General features: G+C 38.3%; 1 protein-coding gene across 3 annotated transcripts in view; it reads left to right on the forward strand.

The window, feature by feature from the left end:
• The first annotated feature begins 4,331 nt into the window (after positions 1-4,331).
• Positions 4,332-21,889, forward strand: part of LOC127447987 (ubiquitin carboxyl-terminal hydrolase 10-like) — a 41,570-nt gene continuing 24,012 nt past the window's right edge. For 2 of the 3 annotated variants that reach the window (XM_051710617.1, XM_051712212.1), the window contains exons 1-4: positions 4,332-4,574; positions 20,344-20,412; positions 21,372-21,417; positions 21,782-21,841. In XM_051710617.1, coding sequence (XP_051566577.1) covers positions 4,551-4,574; positions 20,344-20,412; positions 21,372-21,417; positions 21,782-21,841 — 199 coding nt within the window. In that variant the 5' untranslated portion in view covers positions 4,332-4,550. The remainder of the gene's footprint in view (positions 4,575-20,343; positions 20,413-21,371; positions 21,418-21,781; positions 21,842-21,889) is intronic. The other variant, XM_051711415.1, reaches the window with a different exon arrangement.

A 21,889-nucleotide genomic window follows, 5' to 3' on the forward strand; every position in this document is an offset into this window, starting at 1 on the left:
ATGCAAGAAAAAAATGGGATGAAAATTTCTTTCATTTTATACATTACTTTAAATCGTATATACATCTGTTAAAAAAAAAAAAAAAAAAAAAAACACAAACGTGTGAAGTTTTAAAGGAGCAATATGTAACATTGATATCAAGCGTTTAAAATGGGTACTGCAGTCCAAATTCAAAATATTGGCGAGAGTTGTCTCCCCCGCCCCCTCCTCCCCAGACTTGACGTTCACGCGGGTTGCCAGGTTGACAACACGCAACAGGAACGAGCAAACTGACAATGACAAGCCACGAGCCTTACACTGCAAGTTGATCAGCTAATGTATACGTTTGCAATGTTTTTATTGTTTGCAAATTATAAATCAGCTCATGTGGAGTTTTTATAACTCTGTCAATGTTAGCTAGATGTATTGCTGGCTTCAGCGCTCTGTTTGCCTGCTAACTTGTTCTGGCAACCTGGGTGTCGAAATACTATTGGGAAATGGGCAGTGGGCAGGATCACACAGGCCGAAACACAAACAGAAATTCCGACCCGGAACGGACATTTCAAAGTAGAATATACCGGCTGTAGCATCGTTTTTGGAGAAGACAGTATTTCAACTTAGCATGTTTCCTAAATCTCTGATAACATATCATGACAGTTTTATGCTTTAGTACAGTAAATATATTATATATTGCACCTTTAAAGGAACAATTTATGTAGGCTTCAGGTATTTTGTCTGGCAACGGTAGGCTAATGATGTTATTAATATATATATATATATATATATATATATATATATATATATATATATATATACAATTTTGGTTTAAAACCCCATTTTTTTTAATTTTTTTTTTCCGGAAATATGGACATTTCACAAACATAGTGTTCATAACTTATCGAAGCAGCCACTGTACATTTTAATTGATTAATGAATAATTACGAGCACATGCTTCAATTACTTGTCTGAAAACCGTGGAATATAGATTTCCTGAGAATAGCTTGTAGGCCTATTTCATTTTTAAAGGTGTACTCAGTAATTTTTTTCCTCATTTAAAAAGTTTTACTTCTAAAGAAATTGATAGTAATTTTGAATCATATGTATAAAATCATGACCACTCATGTGAGATTCAGATGTGAGTTCTGTCATATCAGTAACCTTATCTACATGGGGTAGGGGCATCTCATGGGGGCAGCCATGTTAGCATCACATGACCAGCTGAATACTACTTGCTTAATATGTTATTGAACGCTTTCATTCATGGATTAAATACATCCTGGCTTACTGTGCATAGTGAATTTATACAATGGCATAAGTAACTGAAAACTACTGCGTTTGAATGATGCAGCATCCAGGCCACAAGGTGTCAGTATAAGCCATACTTCGACATACTTCAAAAATTGCTGAGTGCGCCTTTAATTTAGGGTGCGTTCCATGTGATCAAGTGATCATCCCTATGTCCTATTCCCTTCAAAGACTTTACCATCCACTGTGAGAGCTCTGAAAGGCTAAAAGGTGTGGGGCTAAGAAATAAGGGTCATTTTTATTGAAAATTCAGTTTGAAGCGATCTTACAGGATGACCATCATGATTGTTCTCCCTTCAAAGTGCCTTTGGAGGGTAATTTATCCCATTTGGAACACAGTCTTACTTACCGCATACTGTCACAGTATGTACTGTATTTGATGAGAAACGCACTTCTCGGCCGGTAAAACAGTACGCTCTTTAGGTATGCGAGAGGCAGTATGAATAGAAGTTGGACATACTAACATCAGGGAACGTATGCATGGTCACATGACCAGAATATATGACGTGACAACAACAACCGTGAAAATAATCCACTCAAGTTCGGTTAAACAAGTGCCATTTAACCACAAAGAGCACCGTTCTTTGTGTATACAGCACTCACTTTTGAAAACAGCCTTCCACCTCGCGGTTCTCCGCCATTTGTTTTAAATCCAGCGTTTGAACGTGACGTCTCCTCATCTCCCGATGCATTGTGGGATAGGAAAGTGTTCAACCGATCCACACTTCGGATTCCCGCCGGAAGTAGTAGGTCATCCGGGCATTTCTCGCATACTGTATTAGTATTCATTGAATACTATGGATTCGGACAAACTACTCCACTGGCATACTGTTTTTGGCATACTGTATAGTAGGCAGGGTTGGGAGGGTTACTTTTGAAATGTATTCCACTACAGATTACAGATTACATGCTGTAAAATGTAATTTGTAACGTATTCCGTTAGATTACTCAAGGTCAGTAATGTATCCTAAATACATTGGATTACTTCTTCAGCACTGGTAGATTTTTTCACTTGTTTTGACTATAAAAACTCTGCCAGTACAGTAAGACAAAATACACATGTTAAAAATACATTCTCTGAAAAACCTAAATATCTTATGCAGTGTTGTTTCTAAAACAAGATCAATCCAATCTTGTTTTAAGGATTTTTAGATATTGTTTACAGGAAAACAATACAAAAATTATTATGAAGTATATGATTTTGCCCTAATATCAAAGGTCTTACTAAAAAAATAAATTATGATCCAACGTGAATTTTCTTGATAAAAAAATATGATCGTGCCTGGTAACATGTGCATGTAAAATGGCTAGAAATAGCATTTTAGCTTAGCATAAAGCTGACAGTTTACACAAGGTTTATTTCTATTTCTTCTGCTCCAAACTTACTTCAAACTTACTTCTCTGTCTGCTCGTATGAATGTAACACATCATAAGAAAGTGTTTCACCGCTGTTCAAATGCACTTTTAATTGCATCATTTATATGTATAAATGTTTCCATCTTAAAGGACTAAATATTAAATGAAACAAATGACAATACAATGCAAAGTAATCTCTTCAGAAACCAAAATACTTTTTGAATGTAACTGTATTCTATTTGCCAATTATTTAAATTGTAACTGTAGTGGAATACAGTTACTTATATTTTGTATTTTAAATATGTATTCCCGTTACTTGTATTTCTTTACTCCCCAACACTGATAGTAGGGAAGTATGGATATTCGGACACAGGGCATATCATCTCCACTTTCACTTCCACATTCTTCTTCTTTTGTTTTTGGGGATTTTCCTTATTCGTGCATATTGCCATCTACTGGTCAGGGGTGGTCAAAGGCAGGTGGGGATTTATGGAAAAAGGACTTAAATATTGATCTGTTTTTCACCCACACCTATCATATCACTTCTGAAGACATGGATTTAACCTCTGGAGTCGTTTGGATTACTTTTATGCTGCCTTTATGTGATTTTTGAGCTTCAAAGTTCTGGCCACCATTCACTTGCATTATGAGGACCAATAAAGCTGAGAAATTCTCCTAAAAATCTTAGTTTGTGTTCAGCAGAAGAAAGTAAGTCATAAACATCTGGGCTGTCATGAGGGTGAGTAAATGATGAGAAAATTTTCAGTTTTAGGGCGGAACTATTCTTTAATAGCGTGCAAAAAAATAAAAAATAAAAATGTGGCCAGGGTGAAACTTTTTGTATTTATTTATATTGAAATAAAATATTAGCCTATAAACATCCAAAAATGACATCCATGAAACCACACTGAAACAGCCAATCTGTTGAGGAAGGCAATGCATAATGAAAATAAATTAATTTAAACAAAACATAAAACATTTTATAACATAAAGAGTACAAGAACATGGAGCATCAACAGGCTACTTATACAACAAAAATAAATACATTTTACTAACAAATCAAACAACTTTAGTGTTTTGTTTCTTCAATCTGGACAGGGATTCTCAAAATTTTTTGAATATAATAAAGAGTTGGGATTTTATGAAAAACCGGATAAAATATTTCACAAACATAATAATAGGCCTATTATTATTACACAGAAATGTAATAATCGGTATACCATAATAATATATCTTCAAGAGTGAGAATGCACCAGCAACCACATCTATTTCTGTTCATAGTTTACAGTTCAAAGCTTTTACAAAGCTTACTTTTTTTATTTGCACCTTGCATAAAGATCAGTGAGCACAGCATTTAAGAAATATTGGAGAAGAAAAAGAAAAGGCCAAAGAAATAGTATAGAATACAGATACATCATATATATTACAAAAACAAAATGATAAAAAATATAAATGAATAACAGAAATGCTAATTCAGAACGAGAAACAAGGTATGTGTTATTCTTGCCATTATCTATGATATTAAGAGACTGTATAGTGTGAGAGATCAAAACTGTACACAGCTTACAGTGAAACGGAAGTTTGAATTTGCGCGTCATTTTGGCGCGCCCACCCTCCTAGCCAGACGTCGACGCACGCACGCGCTCGCACGCTGAGTAGATGCGCGCGCGCGAGCCACTGGCAGCACAAGGCGCGAGATAAAGATGGCGGCGACGGTGGAGGAAACAGCGTGATATGCTGAAGTAGTGGCACTGAACCCGAGTAATACCACTGTGTGACAAACCATCGCAAAATGGAAAGCATGTCGCAGTAGGTGTTTACTGGTAATACCAAGTACTACAAACTCACCTTATCCCCCCTTTCCCCCGCGAGAGTATTCATCCTGTGATTGAGGAGAAATCACCGGGAGCATGGCTTCTGCGCAGAGTAATCAGGTAGGGATTGACTTCTAGCTCTTTCCATGTGCTCTGTCATTTCAGATCAGTAACATTTGGATCGTACTACATTTTAAAGTCGGTGTTTGTCCTCTGCTGTACTTTCTGTCGGAGTGTGATGTGTCGTTGTTGAGATGTGTTCCTTAATACTGGAGCTCATTGAATCGACAGCAGCATGGTTGCAGGCCCACAGCCTCACGCGCTTATTCACACCACTCACTTTCAGCTAGCTAGCTCCCTCGTGCTCATGCAGGCTTTACCAGCACGCTTAAACGGCCATGTTCAGCTGTCAAGAGGCCTTGTGTGGGTGTGTTTACGTGATGTGTGAGTTTTTTTCGGCCACGAGTGTGTTTGTGGCCCACCAGCTCGCGCTGCTGCAGCGGCCTGACCACGCGCGCGTGCTCATTTAATAACGATTATTTGCGGGCTAATGTTTTACCTCACCGTGAACGTGGCGCGCTTTAATTGACATTTCTATCAGACGTTACGTGTCTACTACACTCAGCCGAATGCAGTAAGTGAGTGTGAAGTGTTTATATCAAGTGTCTTTAAAGTAAGTTGAAATAAAGTCGTATCGTGCGGTTAATGTATTGAAATAGGCCTGTTGACTGGGGATGGTTTCGCTTTCCATCCTCAACCCCATTCAAACTCTTTCATGTGTTGTTTTTATGTGTTTATTCAGTATACGACTCTTATATTTTCAATGACACTTCGTCAAACACAGACTATGGTTTTAGTGGCTTCTGACAGGTTTTGACATTTGAAGTTTGACACTGCTAGCATGTAAACTCTTCTCAGATAGGTGCTACATCATTAGCTCATTTTGGGGTCCACATACAGAATAAGTACTATGCTTTCAATAATGCGATGACTCCTAAATGTATTTACTGTTCTGAATGAGGTTTGTCATTTGTGTATTCTTCGAATGCAAGTCACTTCCTCAACGTTGGACGCAACTTGTAGCACTTAATTGCACATTGTGCCTAATGTGTTCTCTTAAAATTGTGACGTTTTGCATGCATTTCTGGATAATGTCAGCAGCCATATCACCCTGTAGCTCAAGATCGGTTGCCCACCGAAGCTAAGCAGGGTTGAGCCTGGTCAGTACCTGAATGAGAGACCTCCTGGGGAAAACTGAGGTATTAGGGAGGCCAGCAGTGGGTGCTCACCCTGTGGGTCTGTGTGGGTCCTAACGCCCCAGTATTGTGACGGGGACACTATACTGTAAAAAGGCACTGTCCTTCGGATGAGACGTTAAACTGAGGTCCTGACTCTGTGGTCAAATCCCAGGGCACTTCTCCTAAAGAGTAGGGGTGTCTCCAGTGTCCTGGCCAAATTCCCCCCATTGGCCCTTCTCATTCATGGCCTCCTAATAATCCCCATCCATTATTTGGCTCTATAACTCTACTCTCTCCTCCCCACCAACAGCTGGTGTGTGGTGAGCGTACTGGCACACTGTGGCTGCCATCACATCATCCAGGTGGATGCTGCACACTGGTGGGGGTTGGGGAGAGTCCCCTGTTCACTGTGTAAAGCGCTTTGAGTGTAGTGTCAGAAAAAGCGCTATATAAATGTAACATTCATTCATTCTGTTATGTGTGTTGCAATAGGAAATCTATTCTTTAAACTAGGTGCTGTAATTACATTAGTTCAGTTACACTGCCTGTCAATATTCTTGATGAGTTGGAATTTATTACACAGAATAAGCCTCTGCTAATACATAGTGACTTTTTATTTGAAAGGTGTTTTTTTGTTGTTGTGATGAATGTTTACTATTGTTCACACATCATAATTAATCCATTAAAATAAGTAAGGCCCAGGGGCATGGTCCCCCGTAATATATATAAAAAACAAAAATAAGTTAAATGTATCAATCTGGTGCACTTTGAAAGCAAAATTATGAGGCTAGATTTATGAAGAAATTTGTGCTCTGGTAAACAATTTTGTGCTGTAGTAGTAATTTAACCATAAACACGTTGGTTGTATAGATATGAATGGTGATGACACGGCAAAAAAGTCACACCCACAAAGCATGGAAAACGAGACGGAGGTTAACGCAGTTCACAAATGGTCAAAACACAAAATTGACTATATTAGAGCATACATTTGAGCCATCAAAGAAATTAAGCAGAAGTGGTTACCTGTGTGGAACTTGCTCCTCAGATGTTGACTGGGAGTGAGAGATGCTTTGCTGAAGCAACGCCGCAAAACACAACACTTTTTTTTGGAATCCCACATGGTATAAACAATAGTTTCTGAAGTACTCGTGCATGCTTGAAATCTATGCTGCTCTACACCCTCAGACTCCCTTGGCAACGGTTCATACCTTTCATTCTGTTACAAGCTTGGTTAGCCTGTGTAACTATTAATGGTGTGTGACTAACTTTGCAAAACATTGTTAACTAGGATTGTGCAATGCTGGATGGGATATTTCAGATGAAATCGAGGGAGACGGGTTCTACAGTGAAAACGTGAACTAAAAAAGTTGGATGTATTGTAATTCTGGGCGTGGCAGTTTATGATGTGCCATGTTTGGAGGATATTCCGCAGTTGTAGCCTAATATAGAGAAATGAAAAAAAGGTCTGGTAGCCGATGGGCACACTCCAATTATGATGACGTCTGTTTTAGAAGCTCAGTGAACTGTTATGCGCAGGCATTCTGGGATCATGGCATCCCAAAACATTAGGCCTCCTTCACTAACTGTGCGTACGCATGTGTTTGTGCGTGAAATCTGGGTATGAACGTTTTCACGAAGAAATCATGATTCATCATTAAGTTGGCATGAGTTGAATGAAATTATACACGCACACTTAAAATATTCTTATCATTGTTAGGCATAGTCATCTTTCAAAGTAACAAAAATTATGTACCTTATAGCTCGAGCTGGGTTCTGGATCTGCCCGTGCACGCTCCGTGATAGAGCGTAGAAACTGTGTACAATGCCCTTGGATGAAGCAGGTGTAATGCCTCCCTTACAGCCTGGAAAATTTTTGTCAGATGGCTTTTGCATGTTGTGTACTGCACAACATGGCAAAGGCACGATAAGTTTCTTTACCTTGAATTAGTGACAGTAACGGCAGTGATTCTAACTCCTATAAGGTGTCGGTATGGTGTCATGTTTGCGAAACAATCAGACAAAGGTGCAGAAATGCCACAGATTTCTTTGCACTTCAAGGAGTGCCTTGTGGGCACCACACACAGTCTGAACCCGTGGATGATGAGGCAAAGATAAATGGTTCTGCATAGGCTGCGCATGAAGCACATGTTCAGTTCATCCAACATCTGCAGTAAGTGGTGCATATTATAAAATCATTCTAAATTGTAATGCTGTACTGCGTTGTTTTATAGTGTGATGTTTTTTTGGCATTTTGCTTCAGCAGCATCTTTCTCTATACTGTTAGGCTACAACTGTACAGGTGCGGTGTTGCTGAAAGCACCCTTATATTGAGTTGGTTTGGTCATTTTGACTAAACTTCATGCACACGCTTCTTCGTTTTAAAATAATCAAAATTCATTAACATTAGAACGAGGGTACAAATTCATGTGTGCACTCACCTGTTTTGAATCAGGTGGACATTTTTTCTGGAAATATTTCCTTTTGCGTATAAGTATGCAAAATCCAATTATTATTTATTAGTGAATGAGACCCATTGTGACTTGGGGATAGTAGCACTAAAGTAGAACTTATCGTTCTAATAATCGTTAGATTAGTCGATTATCAAAATAATCTTTAGCTGCTGCCCTAGTGATTTGCGTCGCCCACAGTGACATTTTCAGATGTTGTAAACTTGATTGGCTGAACGATATCGTTACACTACTGCGTGCTAAGAGAGACCAAATCTAAAGGCATTTATATGAGGGAGAAGTATCTCTTATGTTTAGGAGATCGATGAATATGCACTTTATAAGTTGCGAGCTGGTCTGTAACCAGAAAATCCAGTGACACGTCTTTTGTTTGACATTTTTGCTTGAAACCACACTATGTGTTCTGTGGAACTTGTTTATCTTTTCCATTGCAGAAAAATGTAAGTTATTGCTTCAAAAGAATGGGCAGCAAAGACATTTAAATAATGTTCTGGTTCTGGAAGTAAAAATCCCATCAATTTTTTCCAGTGGGGAATTGATTTTTAACAATAATACATAAACCTTTAAAGACAGACCTACTGTGAGCTCTGAGGTTGTTAATCGCATGCAGGGTTTTTTTCCTGGGTCAAAAATGGTCTTCGGTGGTGACTGACATACATGTTCACTGTGATGCTGTTTTTGTATTATTTTTAATAATTGTAATATTAAAGATGTTGTTGCATTTCATGTTTGTAATGAATATTTATTTTTGATCATCTGAGCATCTAGAAACTTCTAAACTCAAAATAATGGTGGGAAATCAAACTGACTTAACACCTTATTTCTATAAGCCTAGTTATAATATTCATGAGTAAACCACTTTACTGAGGGACTGTGTTTCTAAAGTAAATATGTTTGTATCCTGCTAGGGATGGGCACGAGTACTCGAGTAACCGAGTACTCTGAAGTGACAGCAATAATCGATCATAAAAAGGATGATCAAAAATGAAAATTCTTGATGTGACTTGTCACTGAATTTGAAATTCTGTGACAACTACCTGACAACTGGACACTATGTATCAAAGAGGGGCCTTATTTTTAATTTTGAGTGATTACGTTGTCAGTTTCAGCGGTACCTTGATGATCAACTGTGACATCTCATAGCAGCCAAATGATGCTGCAGTGCTAACGTTTGTTCTACAGGTTTACAATCATCAAAAGAATGTTTAATCCACCGTGTTTTGAAAGCTGTCTCTGCACATGTTTGCAAAACAGGTTTTATTGTCATATAATGTAGAAACTTTGACTCAGTGTGTATTATTTAATAAAAGTGAAAGTTTATCATTGACTGTAAATCTCCCTCGGTGCTGACATGTTTGTGTGACACACCTGTATCTCCGCGAAATCAGAGCTGAAGATTTCCGCACGAGTTAAGTCCAACATAAAGTGGCGTTCTATTGCAGTTTTCCCAGTATGAAGTTTAAAATTCATTTAATGAAGTTAAATGGGAGGAAGCATGAATCATCACAGCAACAAACTCCAACAGAGCGCAGCGTGACTTTCTGTCCAGGGCATATACTGTGCTCTACGCTCTGGAGAAGCACGCACACACACAAGGCAAAATCTTCTTTCAAACATCTAGATGAAGCACAGCTGAATGTAACAGAACGCAGGGTCTTCAAAACTATTTTCAACTTAACACATCATTTTAAAAACGATGAATGTGGCGTCACTGAAATCACGGTTTGCAGATACACGGTTCAGAAGCAGTGGTGCGCACTTACTAAGCTTATTACGGTAACCTGAAGGAAGAACAGACGCACGTTCTGAGCATTGTTTCACTGAATTGACCAGCGAGTCTTCACATAATGACAAAATATTATGGATTATATTTTTATGATTACCTCTTGTATTTCATACATCGTCAGCAAAATCCTCGCAATTATATCGTGGGTATTCGATGTATTGCCCAGCCCTACTCTGAATCTATTTGTATATACAGTTGTATACTTTTAATCAACAACTTGAAATGAGGTTTTAATTTCATTCGATTACGTCATTCGTAATGCTTCATGGGATTGTTGTTCATTCTCCCATTTAAGTACACAGTCTTGTACCTTTGTCCTATTGTTTGCTTTTCAAATAGCTACTTTTTTGCTTCAAATTTAAGTTTGTGATGTTGCGATTCACCTTGGAGTAGTAGTTACTCTCCCTTTGGAAAAAAAACCCCAAATATATTCTTAAAATATGTTCTGTGAGATTTACCTGTGGCTCTTTCTCATTCAGTTTAGCGTGTGTTATCACCAGAGTATGTTGAAATAATGCAGATGGCTAATTTGTGGTAATCCCCGTTCCAAATGAATAGCGTGGGGGAGCTTAGTGTGGTACGTAAGGCACGCCTGTTGAAAAGGGGCAAAAAGACATTCTTTCTGTTGTGATTGAACTAGCAGGCCAGAGGCTGTTGGATTACTGCTTGCTGTTTGTCCCTTTATGGTGCAGTTTCAGCAATGTAGGTCGGTGATTTGCGAACAGTTACATGTGCTTGAACTGCAGTTTCTCCCTTTTCATGCAGCTAGTGGTAAATGTGACAGGATGATTATGTGCACGTTTAGAGAGTTCAGTTTTTAACCTCTGACACTTTCAGGCGTCCCTAAAGACAAGCATGACCATGAAGTTACTGCTGAAAAGTCACCTTTCACTCCATATTATTTTATATTCGGGGTTCCCATGCTCATGGAAAATCTGGAAATGTCTGAATTTTTTTTTTTACATATGAGAATTCGAGAATCTAGAATTCAAGTTTTTGTGTGTGTGTGTGTGTGTTGTTCTCTTAGTTATGCTCAACTCTAAAAATGTTTATTGGGTCGAAATGAAATATTTCTGCTTTTGTGAGCTCACTCTTTACAATATTGTTATACAAATTATTATGTAGTAATCACAAACAACTGGAAAAGTCATGTAAATTCATCTGTCAAAAGATATGGGAAAATGTATTGTTGGTTGGTGTACAGGGTTCCCACGCGTCCTGGAAAACCTGGAATATTGCAATGCAGTTTTCCAGTCATGGAAAATGTAAAAAAAATACCTAAATGTCCTGGAAAATAACTATTTGTACTGGAAAATATTTCAGTCTAAAAAAATGCACCTCCAGTGCCATTCTAAATGCATATTATAAGTGAACCGAACTATTGAGCATCTACATCTGAGATGCTGTTCTTGAGCAGCGCTCAAATATTGCGCACCGCTGTGAAGGCTAAAAATAGCCGTGAGTGCATCACCAGCCTGTGCGTGAGTTTGTATCAACAGAGCAGCACCATTCACTAATGCGCTGGCACTGCACATACTGTATATTTACTTATTAAACACAGCCCTCTGTGATTCACAGAGCTATTGCATGTCTTCAAGTGGCTTTGAATAAAATGTACGAGTCATATGAACTGCTTTACTGGCGATTTTATGGTTCATTTATGTCATTTTTGGAGCTTGACAATAACGAGCATGACTAACACAGTATCGGATTTGGATCGTGCTCATCGGACTGATACCCGATCCATCTAAAAGCTTTAGTATCAGAGCCGATACCGATCCAGGTATCGTATTGGTGCATCCCTACTTTTCACATGACACCACTGCCGAGTACATTAAAGTCTATGAAGTGACACGTCAGCGCAACCTCGGCACGAACTTCACACCAAATGGGGCTTTTCCACTGCACAGTACAGCTCTACTCGCTTTTTGGGGGTTTTCCACTGTGGATAGTACCTGGTACTTTGTTTTTAGTACCACCTCGGTCGAAGTTCCAAGCGAGCTGAGCCGATACTAAATGTGACATCAAAACCTTGCAGATCACTGATTGGTCAGAGAGAATCGTCACTATCAGCGTCACTGGATTTGCGACACAGGACATCAACACGCTAGTTTTAAAGTTAGCAACAGCGACAGCAATATCATTTGTTCACGCGACTTTTGAATTGTAAAAAGAAATGGCTGCGCGCAAAACCACGCCGTGGTCAATAAACAAAGTGCAGAAGTTCCTCTCGTTAGCGACGAACGAAGAGAATGTCTTTCAGGAAGTGTCTCAGCTATTGGCCGCACACGGCTACCACCGGACCTACCAACAGTGTAGGGAAAATGGGAAAAAAAAAAAAGTAAAAGTGACTACAGAACCATCAAGGACCACAACAGCCAGAGTGGTTCAAACAGAAGAAAGTGGAAGTGGTTCGACCAAATGGACACTATCTATGGCAATAGACTGGCGTGCAATGGGAGGGAGAGTGCCCTGGACTCTGCGTTGTTGGAGGCCACGATGGAGGATGGTACGTTTTGTTACGTTAACTCTATATTCTGCTTGAAAGCTTCACTTTATTTAGTTGACCAGCTACTGGAAAGCTTGCTTCTAAAACAACCAGGCAAAATCACCATGCAACAACTGTTTTGTGCAGCACAATGAGCTAGCAGATAACAGTTAGCGGTCGTGTTATTGTGTATGGTCAGTAATGTTTGTGTCGCGTTTAAGATGTCACGGCAGTAGAGGTGGCGCATCTATGACGATCAGCCTATAATCCCACCCACTTTGAGGCGGCACTAAACTGCAGTGGACAAGCAAGCTCAGAAAAGTAAAGCGAGCAGAGTCGAGTCGAGCCGTAACGTGCTGTGGAAAAATGGCAAAAGTGTTTTTCACACACGTTTTTGCCTAAAAAATGATGTCTTTGAGAGTACAAAGCTACAATAAATATTTTAAAACATTCCAAATTTGTGAAGAGATATTGAATGTCTCATAATTTATTTTAATTATTACTTTATCTTTTCAGAGTATCCAGAGTCCCCAGTTATTGAACTACAGTAATTACATCTTCAACAAAAAACCGCTAAGACCTAAACAGTCCTCTCTTTTTGCAATCAAAGCCAAAAACAAATTCTTCCAAATAAATGTTTTCAATGTTTATTGTGCACACTTCCCGCTTTCTTGCGTGGCAAGCTTGTAAATTTGCCCCTCTGTGACGCTTTCAGCAATGCTTGTCACGTGGAGGGCTAAATGCTGCTTGACGCTGGCGTTGAATGGAGCGTTGATGCCTCAACTCATGTGGAAATGTGCTTTACAGTGACGAAAGGACATTATTGAAACACAAAATTATTATTATTAGGCTATTTTCGTTGTCTTCTGAAAAGTCATGCTCAGCAGTTTAAATGCTATTATGTTATAATGCTTAAACATTCTGCTGAAGTCAGTATATTTGACATGCAAATTTTAATAAAGGAGAAGGACGTTATTAATGCTCATTATTATTATTATTATTAGACTATTGTTGTCATTTTGGATGAAAAGTCATGCTTGGCCATTCACAAACTGAATGGAAATTATAGATCTGCTTTGTTCTTATAATGCTTAAACACTATAAAGTCTCTTGGCAGATTTCAGTGGTGAACATGTCAAAATGATTCAATGACTCACTTATGCACCTAAAGTGCTCATTTGTCGTCACCTAGTGGCATCTCCAGAAGTGGTCACTAAACTAATCAATTAATGAAACTGAACAAATTTGTGAAACCTAATCAAGACAACAAATTATCCTTTATTTTTTGCAGCCAATTCTGCGTAATTGTACAGATAATTTGCTATACTTGAATCATTAAAATAGCTTTAGTTGGTGCTTTTAGCTTATTCTTTAAAAAACCCAGAAAACACGCTTTTTGATCTGTAATTCTCAACTTTTTCGACCCTCATGAGAAAACAAAGATTCTAGTCATAAAAATGGCATTAGCAATTAAACGCAGATTGTCATGGAATATGACATTTGGACTAAATGAATGTTTGAATGTGCAGTTAATTAAATTAAAACTGTGATATGTCCTAGTGTGATAAACTAAAAGTCTGATTTAATTGAATAAATAATCTGCAAGTGATGTGCGCTTCAAAATGAATGTGTAGAGCTGGCCGCTGAAAACACCTCATCATGATCATCATGCACGCTCTTGCGTGTGAAATAACAGAGAGCACTCTGAAATGTGCAGCACATACAGACTATGTATTTTTGAATCGCAGCTTTACGGTGATTAATAATCACACTGGGCCATGGAGCAAATTGCTTATCTGGAGATGAGAAAATACCGTCAAAAACAAACAAACAGCAAAATAATAATTCGATTTAAATGGACACATGTGTTTTTACTTAAATATTACACTTGTTGGGTGCATGAAATGTCCTGGAAATTTGTGCCTTGAAAAGAGTGGGAACCCTGGGTGTAGTTATGAGTATGACTGAGCAACACCGTAGCGGTTGTCAGTGGGCAGTGAGTGAAAGAGTTTCACAGTTACTCTATTAGTGCTTGTTGGGATTAAGGTAATTATAGCCTTCAGGGAAAAGTCAGGTTATCTACAGGTGATCTGACCATTATAGGATGGCTGGTCACCCATGCTGCATGTTGAGTTGCCCACCATGGGTTTCCTACAGCTTTTTTAATGGTAGAATACTTTCTCTCATACCATTTTAATGGGCATAGACTACTGAATGCCATTAGTTGTTCAGTAGAGGTGCACCGATCTGTACAACGGACAGCACGAAACAAATAAAGTTCAGCGAAAATTCCAATGAAGATCGCTTTATGTATTTGGGACTATATCAGATGCTATTAATAAAACAACAGAACATTTTTGCGAGGGCATTTTTTGACCCCATATTTTGAATTTTGAGGGCATGTTTGGCCAGAGCCCCCGTTAATTTCCAACCCTGGATGGAACACTAGAGAAATGGAGATGAGATGTAACGTGGTTAAGTTTCTCTTGTCACCTTGCAGCTGGTACACAAAGCATTTTTGCTATTTCTGCCTTGTCAAATGTGCTGCATTATGGCTAACGATGGAGCGGCAAGATATGAAAGGCATCAAATCTATGGATGCACTGATCGATCGGCCACCGATCTAAAATGGCCAGTCTTCATCTTAAGTCTGTGATCGGCCGATCGTGCCTAGAATCAGGGCCGATCGTTTTTTGCAGCACGCAGGGAATCGCACCTACACTGTTACTCTAATGAATGAGCGCTTTCTCAGCCCTTGATGCATGACAGTGTGGCCTCTGGAGGGTTAATTGTTGGCAATTCTAAGTATTCACGAATTTAAACTTTCAGACATACTGATATTCAGATGAATCTGTAGGTTTGTTTTTAAAAACGTGTAAATTACACGTGTATGAATATTAAGTTGCCATTTTCTAGAGTCATTACAGTAGTAATTCTGACTTGCTGCACTGTGAGCGCAGAGAGGATAAAGAGACTGCAGAAAAAGAATTATACAATAAAAAAACATGCGTTTACAAATCTGAGTATACGTGATGTAACGTGAGTTGTGACAATCAGACGTTTTGTTGAGCGATCATGCGCACTTTCAGCTTCACTCTCTTCAATATGCTCACTCGCGGTGTCAATCAAACATGCGCGCTCTCCAGGTGCTTTCAATATCTCATCAGTCACTCATCTCAGCGCTATTCTGTGAGGATCCCACTTTAAATCAGATTAATGTTGGTCACATTACCACTAGGGCTGCCCCCGATAGTCGACCAAAGGTTAGTCGATGAGTAGAGTCTTGGTCGACCTAGTTTTGATTGGTCGTTGGTCACAGAAAGAAACTCCACATAAAACCGATGAACCGCTGGTTGGACGCTAGGTGGTACTATGGGGTAACCTTTCCATTTACCGTCAGGCAAGAATCCATCTTAACATCATGGCGGAAAATTACTTGCACAAATGAAGACACAAAAACAATTATAAATGTAAAAATAATAATTATAATGATGATAATCACTGAAATATAAATCATGGTTCGAGGTGAACGTGTTTTTGTATTATTTTATGTTTTAATCACAGATGTATAGGCTGCAGAGTTGTGTTCACAATAAACTGCTCTGTGGGAATAAAGTGAACTGAACTCAAAGCACCTCCTGAGCTGAGATGTCTGAGGTCATTTGTAGCACTCATAGATGATACTGTTCTTGCTAAAAAAAAAAAAAAATCGGAAGACAAACAAAGAGTGAGAACCTTTTACATGCGTGTGTTCCACGAGACTGCACGCCTCCGTATCAGTGCGTCATACATGCGCATAGACTGCTTTTCTGTCATCTGTTCTTAATAATATAATAAAGTGTGTTTCTTCAAGCACGTGTCTGTCTCTATGGGCAAATTATTTGTAATATATTAATTTGATAATAATAATAATAATAGCCTAATAATAATAATAATTTAATTGGTGATAATAAATAATAAACTATTGGCGATCACTCCGATCCCCGAGATCATCGTCTGTCGGCACAACCCTAATGTGCATTTCTCTCTATAAATTAACAAAATGTTCAGACAGTCTCCTTGCTGGTTTTTCCGACACATTCAGAATCATTACCGCTTTTGCCGGTGTTGCTGCGGCTCGCTTTGTGCATGAGCTTGTAAAGTTTATATTTTAAAGGCTCAATATTACGGTTTAGTATTTCTCTATAATGTTGAACAGTGTTCAGTGCAGCCTTTATATATATATATATATATATATATATATATATATATACACACACACATACACTCGGCCATTCAAAAGTTTGGGGTCACTTGACTGAAATGTTTCTCATGATCTTAAAAATCTTTTGATCTGAAGGCGTATGCTTAAATGTTTGAAATTAGTTTTGTAGACAAAAATATAATTGTGCCACCATATTAATTTATTTAATTACAAAACTAAAATTGTATTTAAAAAATAAAGTTTTTGAAATTGATGACTTGGACTGAATAATAAAGAAAAGCAGCCAATAAGTGCCCAACATAGATGGGAACTCCTTCAATACTGTTTAAAAAGCATCCCAGGGTGATACCTCAAGAAGCTGGTTGAGAAAATGTCAAGAGTACATGTCTGCAAATTCTAGGCAAAGGGTGACGACTATGAAGATGCTAAAATATAACATAGTTTTGATTTTATTTTGGAATTTTGTTTTGTCAACACAATTCCTATAGTTCCATTTCTGTTCTTCCATAGTTTTGATGACTTTACTATTATCATTAAATGTGAAAAATAATGATAATAAAGAATAAGTAAGTGACCCTAAACTTTTGACCGGTTGTGTGTGTGTGTGCATACGTAAAATATACACACACACAATATAAAAACAATATATACACAAATAATGTCCCAACTTAAAACCCTGCTGAAATGTACTGATGAAACCAAATTGGACATGAAATTTGACATAGTATTGCATTATTATACATATTCAGCATTATATATAGTAGATTAATATGGCACTATCTTTGAACCTCTGTAAACTTGAATTTTCTTTTGCACAGTCAGAGCAGATCACTCAGTCTTCTGCATCAGATGGACATCATGTCCCTCCCGGCTAAAAAGTTGCTTTTCTCTCCTGCTCCCTGTATTACATTCGCTTGCATGGTTTCACTTTAGTTTCTCACAGATTCAGCTAGTAATCGGAATTTAGTGCTCCTTGTGCATTGAAGCGATTTCCATGTGTATGCCCGCATTACGTAGCCGTAGGACCTGTATCCAATCCGTGCAAGACGCTTGTTTAAAAAAAAAAAAAAAAGTCCAATCTCCACAATGTGTGTATCGTCACATTTTTGAACCGTGATGTATTGTGCCATGATACACCTTTACACCCCTAGTAATTTTCCACCTGTTGTCGTAGATGGATACTTGCATGATGGCAAATCTCCACTTTCACATTCTTTTGTTTTTAACGATATGCATTCTTAGTGCATATCACCACCTACTGGGCAGGGAGGAGAGTTTATAGTAAAAAGGACAAGATATTGATCTGTCTCTCACCCACACCTATCATATTGCTTCTGAAGACATGGAAGTTCAGGGTTCTCCTGGGATTTTCACACACAACAGTCTCTAGAATTTACTCCGAATGGTGCCAAAAACAAAAAACATCCAGTGAGTGGCAGTTCTGCAGATGGAAACACTTTGTGGATGAGAGAGGTCAGCAGAGAATGGCCAGACTGGTTCAGACTGACAAAGTCTACGGTAACTCAGATAACCGCTCTGTACAATTGTGGTGAGAAGAATGCGGGTTGGCGCTGTTTTGGCAGCACGAGGTGGAGCTACACAATATTAGGCAGGTGGTTTTAATGTTGTGGCTGATCGGTGTATATATAATGTATTATGTATTAATTTTTGGCAAACCTTACTTAAATTTTGTATTTCCTATAAGGAACTCCCAGAAAATTCAGATAAAGGATATGAAATGTCAGCCCACTGTATAACTTTATCAAAGTTATTAATGTAAAAGCCAATATATTCAGTAACTTGGGGATGTCTTGCCCTCAAACGGTGTGTTACACATTGGCCAAAGTGAGTGCCTGTGGGGAGGGACATGAGCAAGCTACAGTTGAAGACAGAAGTTTACGACATTTAAACTCAGTTTTTCACAATTCCTGACATTTAATCGTAGAAAACATTCCCTGTCTTAGGTCAGTTAGGATCACTATTTTAAGAATGTGAAATGTCAGAATAATAGTAGAGAGAATGATTTATTAAGTTATTTCTTTCATCACATTCAGTGGGTCAGAAGTTTACATACACTTTGTTAGTATTTGGTAGCATTTCCTTTAAATTGTTTAACTTGGGTCAAATGTTTTGGGTAGCCTTCCACAAGCTTCTCACAATAAGTTGCTGGAATTTTGGCCCATTCCTCCAGATAGAACTGGTGTATCTGAGTCAGGTTTGTAGGCCTCCTTGCTCTCACACGCTTTTTCAGTTCTGCCCAAATATTTTCTATTGGATTGAGGTCAGGGATTTGTGATGGCCACTCCAATACCTTGACAATACCTAAGCCATTTTGCCAAAACTTTGGAGGTATGCTTGGGGTCATTGTCCATTTGGAAGACCCATTTGCGACAGGCTTTAACTTCCTGGCTGATGTCTTGATGTTGCTTCAGTATATCCACATAATTTTCCTTCCTCATTATGCCATCTATTTTGTAAAGTGCACCAGTCCCTCCTGTAGCAAAACACCCCCATAACATGATGATGCCGCCCCCATGCTTCATGGTTGGGATGGTGTTCTTCGGCTTGCAAGCCTTACCCTTTTTCCTCCAAATATAACAATGGTCATTATGGCCAAACAGTAAAATTTGCTTCATTAGACCAGAGGACATTTCTCCAAAAAGTAAAATCTTTGTCCCCATGTGCACTTGCAAACTGTAGTCTGGCTTTTTTATGGCTTTTTTGGAGCAGTGGCTTCTTCCTTGCTGAGCAGCCTTTCAGGTTATGTCGATATAGGACTCGTTTTACTGTTGATATAGATACTTGTCTACCTGTTTCCTCTAGCATGTTCACAAGGTCCTTTGCTGTTGATCTGGGATTGATTTGACTTTTTGCACCAAACTACGTTCATCTCTAGGAAACAGAATGCATCTCCTTCCTGAGGGGTATGATGGCTGCGTGGTCCCATGGTGTTTATACTTGCATACTACTTGCTGTAAAAATTGCTCCCAAGGATTAACCAGACTTTTACCAGAGGTCTTAGCTGATTTCTTTTGATTTTCCCATGATGTCATGCAAAGAGGCACTGAGTTTGAACAGGTATGCCTCCAATTCAGTACACCTCCTATCAGAAGTTAATTGTCTAATTGTCTAAAGGCTTGAAATCATTTTCTGGAATTTTCCAAGCTGCTAAAAGGCACAGTTAACTTAGTGTATGTAAACTTCTGACCCACTGGAATTGTGATAGTCAGTTAACAGTGAAACAATCTGTCTGTAAACAATTGTTGGAAAAATTACTTGTCATGCACAAAGTGTCCTAAACGACTCGCCAAAACTATAGTTTGCTAATATTAAATCTGTATTAATGACTTCCACCGAAGTGTATGTATACTTCTGACTTCAACTGTGTATTGCCATGCTGCATGACTCATCAGTTTATAACTTACTCTTTCACCCATCCTGATGTTGCAATCATTGTAGTGATGGCTGCAATGTCCTAATTTACTTTGATTGTCCTTTAACAAATAAGGAGAGGGGGTGAACTTAAAAATAGAGTCTCATAGCCCAATACACTATCTGATGCCACTCTGCTTACCCCAGTGCAATGTTATGACATGCCCTGATTCTAATAAAAGATTGTATTTGCAGTTTAACAAGAAGGCAAAATCAATACTACCATTAAGTGTCACCTAACAATATGTACTTCTGTTTGTTTTGTTTCCACAGTACATCTTCGGGGAGTTCAGCCCAGATGAGTTCAATCAGTTCTTTGTGACTCCCCGCTGTTATGTTGAGGTAAAAACAACTATATTAAACAATAAAAACATATTTATAAATCTTAAAGCTTTTGTGTGCAGTCTTGCATTTTAAAATGGTGTTTTAGAAGGATTTCCATTTCTGTGTCATCTTCTACCAAATTAAATATAGAACAAGTCTCTTCATCCACCTGTTATTATCAGTTTATAAAACTGCATGTCATGTAGGGCACATCCTTTTCTGAGGGCAAGTTCACCCCAAAATTAAAATGATCATCATTTACTCAGCCTCCCGTCATTCCATACCTGTATGGCTTTCTTCTGTGGAACACAAAATAAGATATTCTGAATAATCAGAGCTATTTTTTTTTACATTTATTGAAAGCATGAAGTTAACAGAGGTTGTGAAGCTCCAAAAAGGGGGAAAAATAGAGATGCACAGATGTTTTGGCCAAGCATAAATATTGATTGTTTAAAAACGTATTTTAAATTAGCATTGAATAAGTTAAATACCGGTGTGTTCCTCACACAAAGCTTTTGTATGTTTTCAGAAGACTTGGAATATAGCACACAAGCCATATGGACTACTTTTGTGATTCTTGTGGTGCATTTTTGTCCCTTTTTTTTTTTTTTTTTTTTTTTTTTTTTTTGGAGCTTGAAAGCCCCTAACTAATGAGTTTTGTTTACAACATTCTTCAAAATATATTATATTGTGTCCCACAAGAGAAAGTGATATGGGCTTTGAATTACATAAGGGTGAGTAAATAATAGAATTAACATTTTTGTGTGAACTATTTCTTTAAGAAAGTGGAAGCTCTGATTGTTTTAATTGCAGGAATGAATCTCTGTACTTCCACTCCAAAGTACATGTTATAAAAATTGTCTCTAGTTCAGATAACATGCAGTTAAATTGATCTTGGAATGAAGGTTTTGTTTGTATGTGTGTTTTTATTGACTTTGTGTGACTGAGTGTGTGATTTCATGCTAATTTCTTATCAGCTTCCCCCTTTCAATGATAAAGTCTCCTGCGTCAGTCATCCCTCAGGTAAGATGAAAGCCTCACCTGAATATTGCACTGGTTCACAAAATAAGATATGAGTTAATAGATTATAGAAGATATCCTTAATCAGAATTACTCGCACATAATCTCTCTCACACACACAGTGTTTCTTTTTAATAAATTTTTGTTCATTGATCATAGCTGACATCTTCACACATGAGAAAAGAATATTATTTCATTTGTCCCTTTTTACATCCTAATCCTTAATTTGTAGAATGAGCCTCGTCATATGTAAACCTCCTTAGACTACACGGCCATCTCTGTAGTCTTATTAATCTGTCCCGAGACCGTATCATATTGCCCTCTCGGGTACTTGTGACCTTCATCCTCATCTGTATCAATTATTTAGGAGGTTACTGCACTCCTGCTGTGCCTTACATAACGGAATCTTTGAGACGGCAGGTTTGCGGTGAGTTTACGGTCCACTACATTGCGCCTTACTATACACCCAAGTCTT

This window comes from Myxocyprinus asiaticus, chromosome 1 (assembly GCF_019703515.2).
Source record: "Myxocyprinus asiaticus isolate MX2 ecotype Aquarium Trade chromosome 1, UBuf_Myxa_2, whole genome shotgun sequence".
NCBI lineage: Eukaryota > Metazoa > Chordata > Actinopteri > Cypriniformes > Catostomidae > Myxocyprinus > Myxocyprinus asiaticus.